Source organism: Chiroxiphia lanceolata, chromosome 3 (assembly GCF_009829145.1).
Source record: "Chiroxiphia lanceolata isolate bChiLan1 chromosome 3, bChiLan1.pri, whole genome shotgun sequence".
NCBI lineage: Eukaryota > Metazoa > Chordata > Aves > Passeriformes > Pipridae > Chiroxiphia > Chiroxiphia lanceolata.
This window is the reverse complement of record NC_045639.1, coordinates 15492983-15512386: the sequence shown is the minus strand read 5'-3', so window position 1 is coordinate 15512386 and position 19404 is coordinate 15492983. Positions and strand designations below refer to the sequence as shown.

At 39.2% G+C, this 19404-nt stretch overlaps 1 protein-coding gene across 1 annotated transcript in view; it reads left to right on the top strand.

Moving 5' to 3' along the window:
* Positions 1-19404, top strand: part of MSH2 (mutS homolog 2) — a 47084-nt gene that overhangs the window by 610 nt on the left and 27070 nt on the right. The window contains 8 exon segments of the mRNA XM_032683819.1: positions 1690-1844; positions 2267-2339; positions 2342-2485; positions 2488-2543; positions 2853-2999; positions 3992-4138; positions 6026-6113; positions 6116-6158. Coding sequence (XP_032539710.1) covers positions 1690-1844; positions 2267-2339; positions 2342-2485; positions 2488-2543; positions 2853-2999; positions 3992-4138; positions 6026-6113; positions 6116-6158 — 853 coding nt within the window.

Sequence of the window (19404 nt, the reverse complement as noted above, 5' to 3'; positions counted from 1 at the left end):
GAAGGCTTTCTCTGCAATCCACTCACTGATGCTTTTCATTTATCTCCTGGTGTATGACAGAGCTTGCAGATGTCAGATGTAAGAGCATCGAGATAAATTATCTTGTCAGAATAGACAAACCTTAGTATTAGCCTTAATCTTGAGGAACACAGTGTTGCTAAATTATTGGCTTGTACTTTGCAAAATAAACCTCTTTTAATGAATGAAGTTTTCTTGTGTGTGAGCAATGGCACTAAAAACAAAATGACGTTCTCATGCTCTTCACTTTCTGTTGTGATGAGCTCACATGTAAAAAAAAATAAACCAAAGAAACTCCAGCCCCTCCCCAAAGCCACTAAGCTTGATGTGTCTTTCAGACTAGAAACTCATGCGTCAGTATTATTTTTGTATTCCATTCAAAAGTGATAATTTTGTAGGTATAATCATGTGACTGTGAGCTCCAGTTTTAAACCCTTTAAAGTCTTATCCACCATATCCAGTTTAAAGTCAGAATAAAACTAGACTTTTTACTTTCAGAATGATTTCAAAGCACACATAAACATCAGCTGGCCCCCTGCTAATGTATTATGCTGTCTCAACTGAAAAAAATAAGAAAAATTGTGGTTTTTTGGATAGTTCTGCACTGTGAAAGAAAACCTAATTATGTAGAATTAGATTTTTTACCTGTTTCAAAAAAAAAAAGTCTTACTAGATGTTTGAGGAAAGAAGAGGAAAGAAAATGAAAAAATGCTGTCTAAAATAAAACCATAAGATCCTATGGCTATGGAAAGTCACCATTTTAACATCTTTCATGTAAAGGGAGGAAGGACCTCAAATGTGAGGAAGGCATGCTACTAAAAAGAGAGATGTGATATTCAGTATCTATTGCTTCTACTTGGTATGTCATCTAGCTCTCATGTGTCTGACACCAGTCTGAGTTAATTCCACTTCCTAATCTGGCAGAAAACTTAATGTACTCACCTGAAATCCCAATTTGTTCAATAGTGGAACTGCCTAATTCTGTGAGTAGGCTGCTGCTGGAAGGGGAGGTAGAAGCTGTGTTGCTCCTCTGGGCAGCTGTGTGGAAATAAGTTTGTTCAGCTGCATCATCTGCCTGAACACCTCAAGGAACAGAAGCAAGAAGGTTTTAAATTAAGCACTTCCTAATTTAGATGTTAATGTAAACTATGAATGGTTTAGGTTTTTTTGAGAATATGTTGTTTTTATAGGATATATTGTGATAAAAGGGAAGTGTCTTGCTGTCTTCTGAGTGTGATTAGGGTGACAGTCTGTTCTGTCAACAGAAGCTGCTTATCCAGGAAAGAAAAAATGGTATCCAGAAGGAAAACCTGTAGCTGGCTTCTATCACTCATTAGATCAAAATGTGTGAAATGTTAATTAGTAAACCAAGTCAAGAATATCATAATGAGAGGGGAAGGGTGAGGGGAACAGATCTCTTTGTATATATTACCATACAGATTTAGTGAAATTTGGAAATGAACACTGTTTTTATTTGGAGTTGGAGTATGCTTTCTTCATTAGTATTAACCAGCTGATTGTTGTGGGGTTTTGTCGTTTCATGGATTCTACATGTTTGCTTGTTTGATATTAGAATAGTGGCTTTCCTGAAGGCTGTTCTTGGGGGTTTTGATTACACAAAATAATTTTTATGAACAATTAATAATTGTGTGGGTTTTTTTTTTCTTTTAGGAACTCAGAAACTTGAGAGTGTTGTGCTTAGTAAAATGAACTTTGAATCTTTTGTGAGAGATCTGCTTCTGGTCCGTCATTACAGAGTTGAAGTTTACAAGAACAAAGCAGGGAGCAAATCTGTCAAAGAAAATGACTGGTATTTAGCTTACAAGGTATACTGCTCAACCTTTCTTTATGAGATGAAAGAAAAAAAACCCGTCAATCTTTCCTAAGGTTCTCTGCTTGGAGTTTGGGATTTTAAGGGGCTGACATGGGGGGTATGATGGTAAATCATACGTGTTTTTAATAGGTTGGTTATATATGTTATATATCACTGTATTTTCTACTGATATAAGGCTGAAAGAGCTTGTTGTGTGTCTTTGCCATAGGTTGGGAAATAAAGGAAACACAAAATACTTTGCTCTGTGTAGATGATATGTAAAATTTGAATAGTTAAAAAATAGAACAGCTATATATATATATTAGTGGACTGTTCAGTACTTAGTTTTATCATTTGTTGTTCTTTTTAAAGACAAAAAAGGAAGTATATGTATATACACGCTCTTAAAAAAGTATTTTTCCTTTTTCTAAATAGGGTTCTCCAGGAAATCTTGCCCAGTTTGAGGAAGTTCTCTTTGCCAACAATGACATGTCCTCGGCCGTTGGGGTTGTGGGGTTAAGCTGTCCACTGCTGATGGACAAAGAGTAGTAGGAGCGGGCTTTGTTGACACCACGCTGAGAAAATTGAGTGTTTGTGAGTTTCCAGATAACGATCAGTTCTCAAACCTTGAAGCTCTACTGGTTCAGCTGGGACCAAGGAGTGTGTCCTACCAGGAGGAGACACTGCAGGAGAGATGGGAAAACTGCGACAAGTAAGAGAACCATGGTGGCTCGCAGCCATACAAAACTTTGTCTAAAAAGCCGTATTCTAGTTTATTAGCTAGGCTCTATGATTTGTGGAAAAATTAAGGACCAACATGTTAACTCTAGGGAGTTTTGATTTGTGCAAACGAAATGTGTCATGTGTCTGTTGACTCACTTGATTTCGATCAGGAAAAGTTGTTCTAAAATCTTGTCTTTCCTGCAGTGTAGCAGGAAATAAATACGTCTTCAGGGTTTGCTCCCGTCTGTCCCCTGAATATTGAAGGTAATTGGTAACTCTGTGTGTTTGTGAACAACAGGTCGTTCAGAGGGGAGGGATCCTGATTACAGACAGGAAGAAGGCGGATTTCACAACAAAGGATATTGTTCAGGATCTCAATCGCTTGTTAAAATCAAAAAAAGAAGAACAAAAGAATAGTGCAGCGCTGCCAGAGATGGAAAAGCAGGTGAGCACAGAGCAATGTTTAATGTTCCTTTGTTTTTTAGAAGTGGAGTGGTGTGTGCACCTGATGTGACCTGATCTCCTCTACACTCTCGCTGAAGTGTTTAGCAGTTCTGCTCAGCCTGAGTCTGTGTCAAAGCTGGATACCAGGTGGTCCTGGAAAAAATTGAGAAAACCCTTCACTTATCTCTTTAAAGTAGTAAGCTCTGGTAAGCAAATAGACTGCACAAGAGGTGCCTCCTGTTCATAATCCATCTAGCCTAAGGACTGAAATACAATTTGCATGACAGGAAAATTGGTATTTGAAAACAAAGTGATGTTTATGATAATATTTTGTGTTGTCTCGTGGCTTAAGTATGTGATTAGTGCCTGCATTTGTTCTTAGCTGCAAACAAGAGGCAATTTGTTGAGAGAAACGTGCTATAAAATGCCCTTCACTGCAGATGCTCACTGCAGGTGTAAGGTTCACAGTTATACTCCCTTAATGTGTCATTTCATAGCAGATTAAAATTTTTTGAAGTGTGTTGCAGCTGAACAAGTCAGTCATGCTGCTGCTTTCTTTTGTACTGGCACTAGAGTTTGTAATGCCATGCAGCAAGTCAGATCAGATCCTTGTTCTGGCTGAAAAGTAACCCTGAAACCATGTCCTGAGATGATCGTGATATCTCATTTATCTGCAGCAACTTGTTTGTGTTCCTCAGCTGGAAACATCCAGATAACAGCTTTGGAAAGCTGGCAAGGTGTGCACTTCACATTTTGTTTATCAGATTATGCAAATGTGGTCGTTGTTCTTGCACCTACCTAGAAAGACGCAGCAGTGCCATGGAACGTCCCTATGGAAATGAAGTCTTGTCAAACAGGATGAGTTTCTGGCATTGTCCTGCCAGAATTCACATGGCTCAAAGTCTTCCCCAACTGTAATTTTCTAGGATCATTGATCAAATACTCTCAGATTCAGCAGTGTTTTAACTAGAATGTTTTTTAAAAAAACTCCAGGTTGCTGTTTCGTCCTTGTCAGCCGTTATCAAGTTTTTGGAGTTGCTGTCAGACGAGTCTAATTTTGGACAATTTGAACTGACTTTTGATCTCAGTCAATATATGGTTCTAGATAATGCAGCTGTTCAAGCCCTCAACCTTTTTCAGGTAAGAAATACATACTTGAGTTAGTAACTGTTTTACAGTATACTTAGCTGCTTGCTAACTAGCCTAAATGCCCAATCACAACTCCCCAGATCCTGATTGAGGGCAACTTGTGCATCTTAACTTCGTTTTCATTTACTCCTGCTCAGTGTGTGATTTAAACATTTAGCTACTGTTACCACCTTTTTTTGCTTTTGTTTCCTGTTAGTTTGTGTTAAATGTAGAAGTGAAGAACATCCAGGAGGTAAGAAGTGGCCACAGTGTACAGTGCAGTGGGAAAAGCCATAGCAGTACCTCATGGTTGTAGCTGCTGAGGAGTCTGGTTAAGCAGTGGGGGGAATGCTGTGTCTTTCCTGGGGTTTAGTCAGAGAAGTTCACATCTCCAGTGGCAGGAGCAGATTTGGGGTGTGGGAGGGAAGAGAGTTGTGTACTTTTGTGATGATAGGGAGTGCCAAAGCACAGTTGCTTTATACAGTAGTGCTGTTTGGGGAAGAGAACACAAGCCTGAATTAGATGGTTATAGGGGAACATGTAGCATATGGCAGGAGCACTGCTGGTGGTGATGGGAAGGGAGGGCTGGCTGCAGGGCAATGAACAGGACAATACTTGAGAACATTCTGAAAGCACCATGTCATGCTAACTGGATGATGTCAATTTTACTTTTTTACACACATTTTCTACAAATCCAAACAGGTTACCAGGCTCCTTCATACCTCCCACCATCTCTTTTTCTGCTTTGCTCCTTTTTATAGTTGTAGGAAAATGGGGTGTGTTGTATCAGCTTTTCTTTTTGTTTCCACATTAGTAAGGTTTGGTTAGTGATCTTTGCTTGGACCTAATCCACTCGCGTTTCAGATTTATAGGAAGAAGTCACAGATAACAGTCCCCTGTTTACCTTAGAGTAGTTTCTAGAGGAAAACAGCATATATTCAGCATCTGAGCTGGCTAACCCTGGAGAGAGAAGTTCTGAGTTTTATTTGGGTTTGTTCTTTATTTCCTGGTGCTGTGCCACTGTCTAGGGCATGAAGCGAAAATCATATCTCTTCTCCATATTTGTGGAGCTGTTCCAGGAAGTTCTGTTTTAGCTGCATTCCTTTACAAGCCCTTGCAGGTGTTACACATTTTGTGATAGGAAATCCAGTGCCATGTCTCTCTCTAGGGGCTTTGGAGCCAACAGTTTGCCATTTAGCAGGAAGCTGCTTGTGGGGAGGTTTTTGGACAGTTTGAGTTGCCCTGTGAGGTATGTAGGTAAATACCTTATGGTGCAGCAGATGCAGTTGATTATATGGAACTGTACCTTGCAAATGGAATGTGCTGAAATAGGTAATTTGTGTATAATGTCTGTACTCTGTGACACCGTCTTACATTCAGAAATTTTTCATGTACAGTGCTGTTCAGAACACTGAAAATGGGCACATCCACTTTAGATATTGGATACTCCAGGGCTAAATGTGTCAATATCCTTCTCACTGTGTTCATTTCCTGTTGTCAGGCTTCTAGTTCTACGTCCAAATTGTTCACAGGCATTCAGACCTGCTGCTGATTGAATACTTGCCCACTGTTTTAATTGCAGCTGTTCTTGTGTGGAGAGGGGTGGAGGAGTCAATAATAAACAAATTTTCCTTCCTAGCTGTTTGTGCAAAACCAAACAAAACCTCAAGAAAAATGCCCAAAACTCTGTCTTAGGTCCAGCTATTTAAAGCTAAACTATAGATAGTAAACTATAACTGAACAGAGGAAGTTTAGAAATGTGTAGTACTCCGAAGATGATCTGGGGAAGCATGATAGTTGAATAGAAAAAAAATCCACTGACCTGTTCCTAAGTAACAAAGTTGTGTGCCATTCATTGGGTGTCAATAAGCTTCACTAACTTTCTTTTTTTCTTTTCAGAGTTCTGTGGAAAATGGGAATACTGCACAATCTCTAGTTGGTTTGCTCAATAAATGCAGAACCCCTCAAGGACAAAGACTAGTTAATCAGGGATCAAACAACCGCTTATGGACAAGAACAGAATTGAAGAAAGGTAACAATATTATGTGTTTGATAGACTTACACAAGTTAGTAACTATTTTATACAAAGCTCTTTCTTTTTAAGCACAAATACTAACCAGGGAATAGTAGTGGTTGGAGGCTTTGGTGAGCTATCCTGTAATGTGTTGTAGTCAGAGCAGAATATACTTTTCCTTGAGATGCAAAGTGACAGGTTACTGTTAGATTAAATGCTTTTTACAATTATGTTTTAAAGAGGAGGTACAATATGTTTAGATGATCGAAATGATTCAAATGATTCTGTGCTACAGGCTAAGGCACTGTAGCAGCTGCTTCCTAACTGTTGTTAATACTGCAAGTGCTCAGTCTGTGTAATAATATTTTGATGTCACTTCAAGTTTACCACTTAAAAAACCAAACAAACAAAACAGCAAAACACCCAAACAATTAAGCAGTAGTAATGTCTTCCTATTTCCGAAAAAACCCTACTTTTGGTTTGGCAGTAGGTCGCTCTATCATATATTGCCTAGATATTGTGAGCCCAAGTACGAGGGGTCTTTTTCTTTCTTGCTCTTTGATCCTGCTGTCACTGTGTGGCTGCCCTACCAGTAGATAGCAGTATCAGTTGATAAGAAGCCTTATCAACCTGGCAAATCTCAGTCCTTCAGAAAGGAAAACTGCAAAGGTTCTGTTCCTCCGGTGTGCATTTGTCTTGGTTATGTTCACCGTGCAAATACAAGTTTTTGAACTCCTGCTAAATACAGCTCCATTCTTATGATCTAAAACCGAACTTCATGCAACTCTAGTGATCAGCAGGTTAATGCATTGCAAAATGTGTATTAAAATTATCTTGACAAAGCAGAAGAGGCTGGAAGACTGGATTTAACTTTGATAGCTTCTCTAACACTCATATTTTAGATGAGGCATTGCAGGTATGTCTGTATATGCTGTTGGGCTTTGGCACAGATCCCTACTACCAAAAGAAATTTTGGCTTGGACATGCTGATATTTAAATAAGCTGTGTAGTAGTTGTTGTGGTCTAAGTCCAGCTGGCAACTAAGCACAGCCGCTTGCTCACTACCATCAGAATGAGAGTTTTCTCTCTAGATTTCTGGAGACTGAATTATTCTGTGTCTTCAACAAGTTTTTCTACTTTTCCTAATTGTTTGCAGAATGAAGTGTAGTAACTTGACCAGAGCCCACTTAGAAATGTTGTTAATGTGACACTGAAATATTTGTTCCCGGGTTTATTGAATGCTACTTCTTACCTCTTGCATGTGTTACAAAAGCTTTTATTGTTCTTGACTAAGTACCCAGGATCTTCTGCATCTGTCAGTTTTGGATCCTAAGATCTGATCCAAGTTTAATTTTAACCAATTTTTTGTTGGTTTTAAGATTTTGAAAGTTATAGCTCCCATTTTGTAATTTTCTTATGTCAAAGTAAACGTTGGAAATTTTAACTTTTGTGTCAGACATGTTTGCTCATTACTGTGCATCAGAAGTCTTACAAGTTTGGAAGAGATACACTGTTTTCTTTATAAAGCTGGGGTTGAGTTGTAGCAGAAAATGTAACTTGACCTGTTCTGTAGAGTTAAGATCATCTCCATGTTTTGTGCTGCAATTCTGTATGGCTGATGTTGACTGTGTATAGGAAAAGCTATATTTCAAGGAGGAGGGGAGTAATTAAATGGAGTTCAGTTCTTAGTGAAGCTTGTAAAGGTCAGTGTATCCAAGTGTTACAAAGTTGAAAGAAGTCCATTGATAACTTCCTGTATGTTGTCCAGTATTAGAGTCATTTGAGCTGTAATTTGTTAAAGGTTGTTTGCTTTAACCTTTACTTACGGGCACTGAGATACCATAGTCATACTTTTTCATTTTATTCTGCTGCATAGCTAAACTTGTCTGAATGCATCTTGCTTTGAGGTGCTACTTTGAGAAATTTAATTCTTTGGGATAAAAGCAATGTCATTTAGTCATAAGCTGTTTGTTTGCCATCTTCCCAAACTTCACGTTTTTCAAAGTGTGTAGGACTGTTCCTTTTTAAATCCAAAGGAAACAAGCATAAGAGAATTGTTAGTGGGGCTGAGAGATGTATTGACAGATTGAAATATCTTTTGATAGATTTGCAGTTGCCAAGTTGTTTTCTAAAGGCTTTGCAGTATATTGTGGCTGTTTTAAGGATTGCAAACCATAATGGTGTTTTGAGAAGGAAATACCTGGACTGCTCTTCTTTTATGTTTCCTTTGTAGTCAAGGGAAGCTACTGATGATTTCTTGACTTGAAGTGTGCCATGTTGAAGGACCCCATTTAACTTACCAGTGCAGAACTTCTCAAAATAAGCAGAACTGCCCAAGCTGGATTGTTTGGTGACAGCGTTTGAAGGAAGCTTCTTGTTTTGGTTGTATAGGAGGTATTTTAACTTACCAATTCTACACTACTGGGATAATAGTTTTCTGAAAGTTTAACTTTTTAAAAAAAGTTAGGCTGTTGTATTCCTCCACTAAGACCTCCAGGTGGTGCAAGTCATCTTTTGGAGCTAAAGGAATCAACTTCTTTCTGTAGTTTGTAATCTGCAGTGTGTTGTTAACCTCTATGGATAAGTGGAACACGGTGTTGCATCAGTAGTATGTATTAACCATTGATACAGTAACAACACAAATTAAAGTACATAGTGCACATGCTTCAGATAAAATGATATTTACTGGAACAACTCCTAATGAGAACTGAGAAAATTGGGGCTCCTGATACTTGCCTGTCTTGTAAGACTTGGGGTTCTGCCCTTGTCCACCTGGTTTTCCTTGATTAAGGAAATAATTATTAGTCATAAGCATACAAGATACAGCCCTATATCTTCCATGTGGTGTGTTCAGAAGGCAAGTGCATGAATTCTTATTCCTTGTCTTGTAGTCAGCATATTTCTGAAATTAAAATATAGTCGCAGAGACAGGAAGTGCAAATACATATATTAATTCATAACACAGTTGACTGTAATACAGCAAGCAGCTTCAGTATGTAGTGTTTATTCTTCAGATACTGGAAAGTCTGAGAAATGTGGCACAGTGTAAAACAGTGCTTGTTCTGTTATGTCTTGAGGAGAGAGTTCATGCTGAATATATTTTATTTTTTCCTGTTTTGGGGAAAAACTGACATTTATACACAGCATAAATAAAAGATTGCAGCTCACCTTTTTAGTCCTTTATATATATTGTGGTTGAACCTCTTATATGCCTGTGTCCCATGGTAGAAGAGATGCAGGGTCTCAGAGGAGTTAAAGGCTGTACTCAAACATCACTTGTTCTGATTCAAGCCTATTTTGAGCTTTTCTCCGGTGTTCCTAAATATCACGCTGCATGGGGGCCACATTGTGGAAATGAGCCCTGTCTCTAGCAGAGTCAGAAAGTAACATATTTGGAAGCTTGAGGTGAATAAATAGCTAGCAGGGTAAAAATTCAAGTTTACAGGACATTCCCACGAATCAGTCTTGATTGATAATTAAAGTAACAGATTTAAAAACGAAAAAAGTTCCCCGAACTTGTTCCCTTGAGATGAGAAAAAGAAACATAACCAAAGGCCTCTCTTGGAGGACTCAAGTCAGCCCAGCACCTGCTGGGGTGGAATGTGATACTTGGATCTTTGTACAGGCTGGGAGAGTCGGCTGAGCTCTGGGAGGGGTCAGCAGTGCCCTGGCAGGAGCCAAGGGTGACCCTCCACTGGGCTCCACTGGTAAGAATAGCTCAAGGAGCCTGATTGTTCACATCTGCTTGGAAGCTGTGAGGCTGCATCTGGAGTAGTGTATGCAGTGTAGGGCTTTGCAGGACAGGACAGACAAAAGGAGCAGGTCCAGTGGAGAGCCACTGAGCAGGTCCGTGAGCTGCTGCATGTGTGGTGAGTGGGGAGAGGCTGAGGGAGCTGGGTTTGTAGTCTGGAGAGGAGAAGACTAAGGGGCAGCTCTAACTGCTTGTTTCAGCTGCTGAGAGAGTGGGAGTCAGAGAGAAGGCAAAGCCAGGTGCTTCTTGCAAAGGCACAGCAAAACCATGAGACAAAACGGACACCAGCTTCACCAAAGGACTCTCCAAGCTGAATAGAAAGAAAAAAGTCTCCCCTATGAGGATGGTCAGTCTCTCTCAGAGAGATGGAGGTGTCTCTGTTCTTGTTCAGTGTTCAGTTGAAATTAGCCTTGTTTTGAGCAAGGGCTGGACCAAGAGGCCTCGAGTTCCAGGGTAAATTGTTCTGCAATAGGTCTTCACTGCTTTGTGTTCCTTTCTAACCTGCAGTTGTCCCTGCAAAGCATTGCAGATAGGCTTTGTTGCTTTTTTCATTGTGGTTAGCAGCTCTGGAAGGACCTTCAGTACTTTTCTGAGTACAGGTCAGTACTTCTCCACAGCCACAGACTGAGTTCAGGCAGCTGAATTAGTATGTGGTGACCTGTGTCCTCAGTAAGGGAAGGGAAGATGTGACCAGCTTGGAGGTTTGTCTAAATGACCTGATTCAAATGCATTTTAGATGCTCAGAGTGCTCCTAATGCCTTTAAAGAAACTTCTGAAATACAGGTTGAATCTGAACCAATTGGAAGACAGAAGTATGATTTCTTATTGTCATGGAGATCGTGATGCAATAAATACTTCGCATAAAAGAAGTTGTCATTGGTGACATGAAAATGGTGTTGGCTTCCAATAAGCCTCTAGAAATGTTAGAAAAATGTCACCTTTGTCATTCCGAAAGTTATCATTGCTAAGTTCCCTACAGAAGTGTTTGGAGCTTGAAGCTCTCAGTGCTTCTCCTTTAACCCTCTCCCCTCCTTTCACCTATGTTTACTATTTTCAAAACTACCAGTTTATCTGTGTTTTCACTTGGGTCTGCTTGTGAAACTGAGGTTGACATTGAGTGCTGTCGAGAGACATTAAACAAAAGCTCTACTAGTCAGACACCGGCCATGTCTCTAGGAAGGAACTTCCATCAGAATGCCAGGCACTTGAAACCTTTTAAAAAGCTTAGATTCTTGTGTTGCAAAAGACTTATTTTTAGTTTTCTTGTCTGACAAGCTGGAAAAAAGACTCCTTTCATGACCTTCAGGTGTGGGAAAGACAGTGTTGGTGTTTGTATTCTGTACGTTGTCCAAATAATTTGTCTTCTAGGTCAGGGATCAGCAATCAGTGTTGCAAATCGGTAAATTACAGGTGGCGTTCAGTGGGGCAGCACTGGAGCAGGTAGTCATAGTATCTTCTAGTCTCGCCCACTTCTTCCTGACAAGTCTTCACTTGGTGCAAAATGAATAGAAGGATTAAGCTTTTAGTCAGTGTCTTTTGCATCTGAATTTTGAGGCTCAACAGAAATGAAAATTAAAATTTGATTGAAATGTCAGATTGGTTTTCAGACTTGTAAGACATAATTAAATTGCTGTGTATTTAGGGAAATGTGAATCTGTAGCTGCCATACTGTTCTTTGTCTCTCAGCCTACCATTAGAGGTGGATGGCATTTACTGCCATTGTTAACTTTTGCTTAGAATCTGTGTTTAAGTGTTCAGGACTGTATGAAAACTTTTACTGTGTAGGGGTGCAAAGCTCTCAGGTTGGTAACAGTGTCCTTGGTAGTCACTATTTTGACCATTGTATACAGGAATATGGTATATTCTTTGTGAAAGAACAGTGGACACATTATTGCTTCTGCTCTATTTAATTTATATGCAAAAACAGTAGGAAGGTGGATCTTAGGACACTGCAGTGGAAGCTCTTGGCAAGATAATTTTGTCTTGACTTGCAATTTCATTTCTCATGTATGAATCTTGTAGAAGTCTTTAATGTTCTGTTGACATACAGGTTTGAGTTTCTTCTGTACAGAATGAATGCAAATGAAGAAATATTTGGGTTTTTACGGCTAAGAAATAGAACTTGTTCAGTATGCTCTTAGTCTGCACAAGATTAAAGAAATGCACAGGTTAGCAATTCAAAGGACTATTAGTGTTGATGGAGTAGTGTAATAAACTGAATCTCTTAATTTTAATAGTGTATGGCAACTTGTAAGGAATAAAGCACAAAAAAATAATAATAGAAACACCTTTCCTCAGCTGTCTCTAGTCTTTGAAGAGCATGCAGTAATATAGTTTTATCATGGGATTCAAAAATGCCATATTTAATTAAAAGGGAAGACTGGCAGAAAACATCTGTGGCTTTAGGCATTAGGCTGAGAAGCAGCCCCTGCTGCTTTCCATCCTGGGTTTCTCTGGAAGGTTTTGGGTGGAGCAGTTTCTCTATATGGGGCTTACAAATGTGCCCATGACTGTGTAGTACTTGATGGGTTCTTGCTCTGTTGTCTTCATTGTTATCATATAAGAAACGGAGGTTTATTAATAATTCTTAAAAGATGGGCATTTGTTTTCTAGAAGCCTAAATACTGTGTTGATTGAATGACAATGTTCAAAAAAAGTAAAACTGGTTGTTCTTTTCTTTATTCAAATTAGGATCTTTTTGCCCTCATGTCCTTGACACTTGCTCACACCAGCTGTTCTGTATGTAGGTTTCTTTGGTCTTCAATGGTCAAGATTTGGTGTGAAGGGTTTTTTTATTTGTTTTTGACTCCTGTGCACCGTGCAGCAGCCTGTGGTACCGAGCTGTTTTGTAGATGGCTGACTCTGTCTGTAAGCACTTCAAATCAAAAGGTGCAGTCAGTTCCCTTGTTATTGGCACTGGCACTAGTGTCCCTGTAGCTGCCTCATTTATCTTTTGATGGAGAGTTTATCATTCTTAAATAATCAAGGATATCATGTTGTATAGCATCTAATCCAATAAAACCAAGCAGTTGCCAAAAGGGGCAATCTGTACCTCCTACTTGCTTTTTTTTTGGTCTCATATCTCCAGATTAATTTGATTTGGCTTGTTCATGTGATGAAAACTAATCCATGAAAAAGTGAGGGAAGCTGTCATCTATAATTAATCCTTTTGCTCCTCTGCAGCTGGTCCATGACCTGCTATCATCATAAACATGAGAAGATTAACATCTTCTTAAGTGCAGGTCAACTAATACCAAAAGCCTGTTGTTCAGATTTAATAATCTGACTTGTAAGTGTTTGCTTTCTCTTGGTATTTTGACTTTTTAGAGCCTATGCTAATTAATTTATGTTGTGAGTTGGATTACCAAACTTGCTACAGGAGGATAGAATGGATATCTGCCTATCCTTGGACTGGAAAAGTGTCTGTGAATCTGTGAAATAGAGCTGAGCGCTGACATTGCTTAATAAACCTGCTGCTTTCCTGACAAATTCGCTCTGAAGATGCTGTTTGACTATTTTTAGCTCCTTTAGAAAGCAGACTATGAAAATTTTATGGAAATAACATATGCATGGAAATAAATAAAATCTTTGCTAACATTGGAAAGACAAAAACCATATCTCTGACGAAGTTTTTGGGTGATACTTGGAGAATCTTGGTTTATGAGTTATCCTCTTATCACTTCTGTCTGTGCAGTTCCTTGAGGGCAAGAGACTGTTTAGTCCAGCAGGATTGTGATGGGTTTTTGAAATTGGAAAGGATTTGCTGTGTAAAAATCTTGTATTCAAAATTTAACTTTGCTGATGGATCTTCTGGGTTTTTTCTTGTATAAACATGCATGTCTAAAGGTTGGTAACACTTTGGCATTCTGTGCAGTATTCCCCCTCTGTATTGCTGTGAAACACAGCTCACAGCCTGTGAAGGGACACATCTGTCCCAGTGTGAAGGGACAGATCTGTGGTGGTACCATCAGGAGCACTGCCAGCCTTGCCCCATAAATGAAGGGAAAATGATTCCTTTCTGCTTCTTTTACTTTTTGTTGTAGGGAATTTGTGTGCATGCCTCAAGAGTCCTGCAGTTCCTCACTTTGGTGTGTCCTGATAGAGGGGGCAAAGTGAAGCTCTGCTTGTTTTGTGGTGCTGCTTTATTGCATGTTCTTCAGCATGATGCCAGGCATCCTTTTCTTCAGCATCTAAAAATACTGCTGCTGCAGCAGTCTGCTTCAGTAGCAAGGTCTTAATTGTATCAAGTGGTACCTTGCTAGCAAGAATTAGACCAAAGATTTTGTTTTTCTGCTGAAGAATTGTTTTCTTCTTACCTTACCTCATCTCCTGGGTTTGGAAAGTGTTTAAACACTCATGCAAGAATAATGAATTATTGTTAACTTATTTCAGCATACGTAAGTATCTTGGGAGGAAGAAAACCCCAGTGTTACATTGTAGTTCACTGGTTTTCCTGACAATCCTGTTTTTTATTTTTAATCTGATCTTATTAGCTTGCCTCACAGTTGATTCATACAGCTTCCAAAGCTTTGCTTGGTTGTCACAGAAAATAGTTACTTTGTGCCTGATACCCCTGTGATAATCTCAAGGCTTTAATTTACTGTCTCTAAACTTTGACATAATACTCAAATGGTACTTTCAGGAATTCATGTAGGGTGGGAAAACTCTGTTGCTTCTCTAAGAAATATTAATTTTATGTTATATGAGTATAACTGTTGTAGAGGAATGAGAACTCTTGATTTGGAAGAATGCATTTATTTGAGTTAAAAGTTTGTCTTTAAATGAACTATCCTGAGGTTAGAAGTATCCAGTATTGTTGGTTTGGGGACTAATTAGGAAAACTAGAAAAGGCAGGAGACTGATATTTGGATGTGGCTTTCTCTTATATTGCTTAATCTTTCAGGTTAAACAGCAGGGAGCCTGATCTGTCCAGCTGCTTAGTAGCATGCTCTGTGTACCCAGAGGTCTGGAAAGTGTGTGCAATTTGATTCCTGTGGCTTTCCTAGGGTCTAAAGCTGCTCTTCAAGGGCTCTGTATTGCAAGGGATTACTTCAAAAGAGCTGCAAAAGCAGTCATCATATTTATGGTTGCTTCAACTTCTTTATATTTAAGATTAAAAGGTGATAGTAGTGGCTTCAATTTGAAGAGCTGCCCTGTTATAATGGAGTGAAGACCAATTTTTAGTGCTAAATATGTCCTGGGGACATCAGATGTGCCTTGAGATCCCTTGGTTTAGTTAATTTAAAACTTGAGGGAGAAAGTATGGCAGGTAGAAGAACAATGGGCAGCACTATTATCTCACACTTTTCATGGTGGCAGTACCAGTTTCTGCCATCTTAGAAGTGTTGGTGGAACTGTGGCTTGAGGGCATGTTTTCTTAGACATATTAAGACAACATCAGGATACAACTGGGCTTGTCCACAGCTGGCAGGGCCACCCCAGGACAAGGTGGTTCAGGGAAGCCAGAGGTGGAAAGCAAACACAGCCACAGCAAATGAAGATGTGTGTTTAAGAAGGGGACTGCAGCTGGGAGCATCACCCTCAGTGTTAACCTGAGGTGTCCAAAGCTCCCTTTTCCAGACTACCATCTTTTCTTCCTCCATGCTCCGTGGCTTGCCTGTGTAAAGAGCAGGACAGCTTTCAAGCTCTACCACTGAGCCAAGTTATGCTTGGTCTCTCTATGACTGTTTTGTTCCTGCAGGGAAGAAGTTTTGAAACTGTTTGGGTTTAGAACTGTGAATCATTGCAAAATCTTTTTAGAAGCTAGGGAGGTCATCAGAGTACAGGGATTGCTATAATCTTACTGGGATGACAGCATTGTCTTTGGAAGAACACAGACATTACAGGTAAACTGTGACATGCATCACTGTGGGGCTCTTTGTTCCTGGCTTGCTGTCGCTGTTAATGTATTATACAATTTCTTTTCATTGTTAGAAGCCTGTAATTTCACATCCCTCACATAAAACAGTAATGCCCTTTAAATTCTGCATGGAGGATGTATGTGCACTGTTGTACTTCACTGTCATCTTCAAAGTTTTGTTATGTAGGCAAGATATATCTTTTAGTTTAGGGGGTTTTTTGTTGTTTTTAGGTTGTAACAATAGTTTTCAGGGAGGGAAGCTGTGAAGTGATTGGATAACAAAGAGGCATTTATAGCATGTTAACTGAGGAAACAAAACTAACTTTTTGCTAGCATGCCAGAAAGAAACAATAACAGGTCACACGATTTGGGTAAGAGCAGGTGGGAAACAGAACAACTTGAGCCATTTAGCATGGAGGGGAATAACGTGAATGTGCAGACTGCTCTTTTGGCAGACAGAGTAGGGAGAAGCCTTCCTTACCTGGGCACAAACCTCTCACCCAAGCCTGTTGGAATTGTCTGTGTTGTCTGCTTCTGAACTACAGGCACTTGTGCATACAAATTTGGGAGAGCTGAAAGAGATCTTGCTCAGGTGACCAACTTGGGACACTCGCTCAGACGTCAGATTTTGGACCCTAACGATATTTTAGGGCCAAATTGGTACAGTTTTATTAGAACAACAGGAAGATTTTGACCCCTTGTTTGGGATGTTCTGTCTCGTATGTAAGAAGTGCTGGAGAGGTGTGTATACAACTCAGCCAGAGAGCAACGTTCTCAAAAGCCTGGATTCAAGTCTTGTGTTGTCGAAGTGCTGGAGGAACTGGTGCCTATGGTGAGCCCCCTGCAAGGCTGTTCCTGTGGTTTGGGTAAAAGTTGCTACCAGCTGGATGCTCACTGCCAGAAACCAGGGCAACTTCTCTCTATGCAGTTTCCAGTGTGAGCTGAGTGGGGATTGAAGCAGATCCACTGATCCTAAGCCTGTGGTGTATGAGTAAAATAAAATGGCTTTTGATGGTATTAGTCTCTCTAAAGCTGCTGGTTCCTCATTCCTCAGGTTTTGTGTTATTTCAGATTGTTTACAGAGATTGCTCCAGTTTCATAAAAAAAGTCTTTTGTGCCTAACTTAGCACTTCCAAAAGCACGTGTGTGTTGCCTAAATATTTTGCATTGTTACTTCTTTGTGCTCGTCTGAGAAACTTGGAATGTTATTTTTATAAATGCATGCAGCAGCTCTGATTGTATTGGGCAAAATGACTTGGGATGGTCAGTGTGATTTTTATGCTGCTAAGATGTGAGCTGGACCAAAGTACTTCTCTGTATCAGGCTTCAGAGATCTGATTTAGGTTCCCATGTGCCCATCTTAGGTGTCTGTCAATACTTCAAAGGCCTGTAAAGCACACTGAGGTTCTCTGGCATGAAAAGAGAGCTTTGCAAATTTAAGGTGATATCTACTGCTTACCTGAGGCAGTGAACTGGACTTTGGCTGATTTTTGTGAGAGAGATGATTGTCTAGGGAACGACTGGGTCACCAGGAGAAGTTTATAAGGAAGCTTAGGATAGTGCCTTGCTTTTTTTCTGGCTGAAACACAAATGCTGTTATTAATCAACTACAACAACTTGCTCTGGTGGGGCTTCCTCCAGGGTGTCAAAATCCCAATGCTTTGTGGGAACAGAAAACCGCAATTAGACAGGTAAGATGGTGTTTTATATGTCTAGGTTAAGTATGTCCAGGGAGGATTTGCCTTGGCTACAATTGGATTAAGAAGAGATCTGGGTTTGAAAGAAACCTGAGGGAAACAAAGTAGTGGTACATAAAGTGTTTTCCACTTTCCTTGTATAAAGAAAATATGAATTAAACTGATACAACTGTGCATATTCTGAACTTGTGGTGAGATGAAAGGCTCAGTATACCTTAAAGCACTCGCTAATATGTCGCTTTTGTAAGTGGTGTTTCTCGATTGAAATTTGCTATAATCAAGTTGAACAGGAAAGCTGATCTTAATCTGCCATCAAGAAACCCTTTAGCAGGCAGAGAATACAAATATGCACTCTTCAGAAGATGCAGCTGTTACATAGGCGAGTTACAAACTTTAAAATCTTCTTAAAAGTCAGCTTATCCTCTAAAGAGTACATCTTAATTTGATTTCAGTGTTAACAGTTTTTTTTCCTTGGTCACGTGGAGTTTTAGTTAGTACATTTTTTTCCCCGTGAAACATCTACGAGTATTTGGGATTTTAAGTCACTCCCCCTGTAGTAGTAATTAAATATATATTACTCATTATTAAATATATATTACTGATTTTTTATGGATCCAAGTTTCATGAAATGATAAAAAAACCTCAGAGTCCTTTTTCTGAGCAGAGGTGCTTGAGGGAAGTGTTCTTCCTCCTGCATGAACAGAGAGGCATGGAACTACCTAGGGTTTTGCAGGATGGTGGTGGAGGAGAAGTTTACATCTTAGATGCTTTATAAATGAGTGTATTGTACAGCTTATTGATTTGTTAGATTTTCTTTTTTGTGCTGGCTGATCCTGCTCAGGCATTAAAAATATTCTTTTCATTCAAACTGGTCTTTTACTTTCATATCTTAGTTTAGTTATTGTTTCTGCAAACTGACTTCTTTTCATCATTCTATGAAATCTGTATACAAATCAGTCTTGATTAATGTTTCCCTATTAACTTAAACTTCTATATCCAGCTCTGTAAAAGTCTAGAAATATAATTAAGCCCTCCTGACAGTCTCTGTGTTGAGGCAGTATTGAGTGCGATAACCTTAAAATGGTCATGAAAAATGCTGCATAGCTGTAGCAAAAGAAGCAGCAATCTCTTCGAATGTCAAATGTGATGTCAGCCTTGGTGGAACAGAAGTGTTGTGTTGAGACTCGGGAAAGTGTGTGACATTTATTAGACTGAAAACAGATTTTTGTTGTCTTTTTTTTGGTGTATTGCATTAGTATTTTGTCAATAGTAGGTTCAAGAGATGACTCTTAGTAACAGTAAAACTGGGGAAAGGTGAAATGCTTTCAGTTGGATTCCAGTATATCCAGCAGACCCTTGGAGATAGGTGGGGGTTTTTTCTGTCTCTCAGAGCACACTGAGCCTAATGTTACTTATTATTGCACAGAGTTTAAAGCTGATAAACAGCTGTGGTTTTGCATAGCAGGAATAAAAGGTAGTTACAATTTCAAAGTCCAAGAAAAGCACTTGTGTTGATTTTCAGTTATATTAGCGGAACTTTTGTTTACTGTTTTTGTGGTTTAGTTTGCAAACTTAAATAACTGTCTCGAAACAAAGATTTCATTTATGTTCTAATGTGGTTTCACTACTTATAATTTTTTCTATTATCTTGACTGTGCTGCCTTAGATCTGTGGTGGAAAGTTTTGCCCTATTTTCCTTTCCCTTTTGGTTGTGTGGCAGAAACAAGTTATCCAGTGTTGTCAGCTGTTGTTTGATTACACTTTCTTGGATTCTTTTGTTTGGTTGGTTTTTTTTTTTGTTTTCTTTTTTTTTTCCTTAGTTGAGCTTTATATTAAAAACAAACTTTCATTTGATTTCATTATTACTTGTGAGCATTATTCATGGCTTATGGTTGCATTACCTTAATGTTACCCCTTCTGTTCAGCAACCTTGTATGTGTTCTTACCAACAGGAAA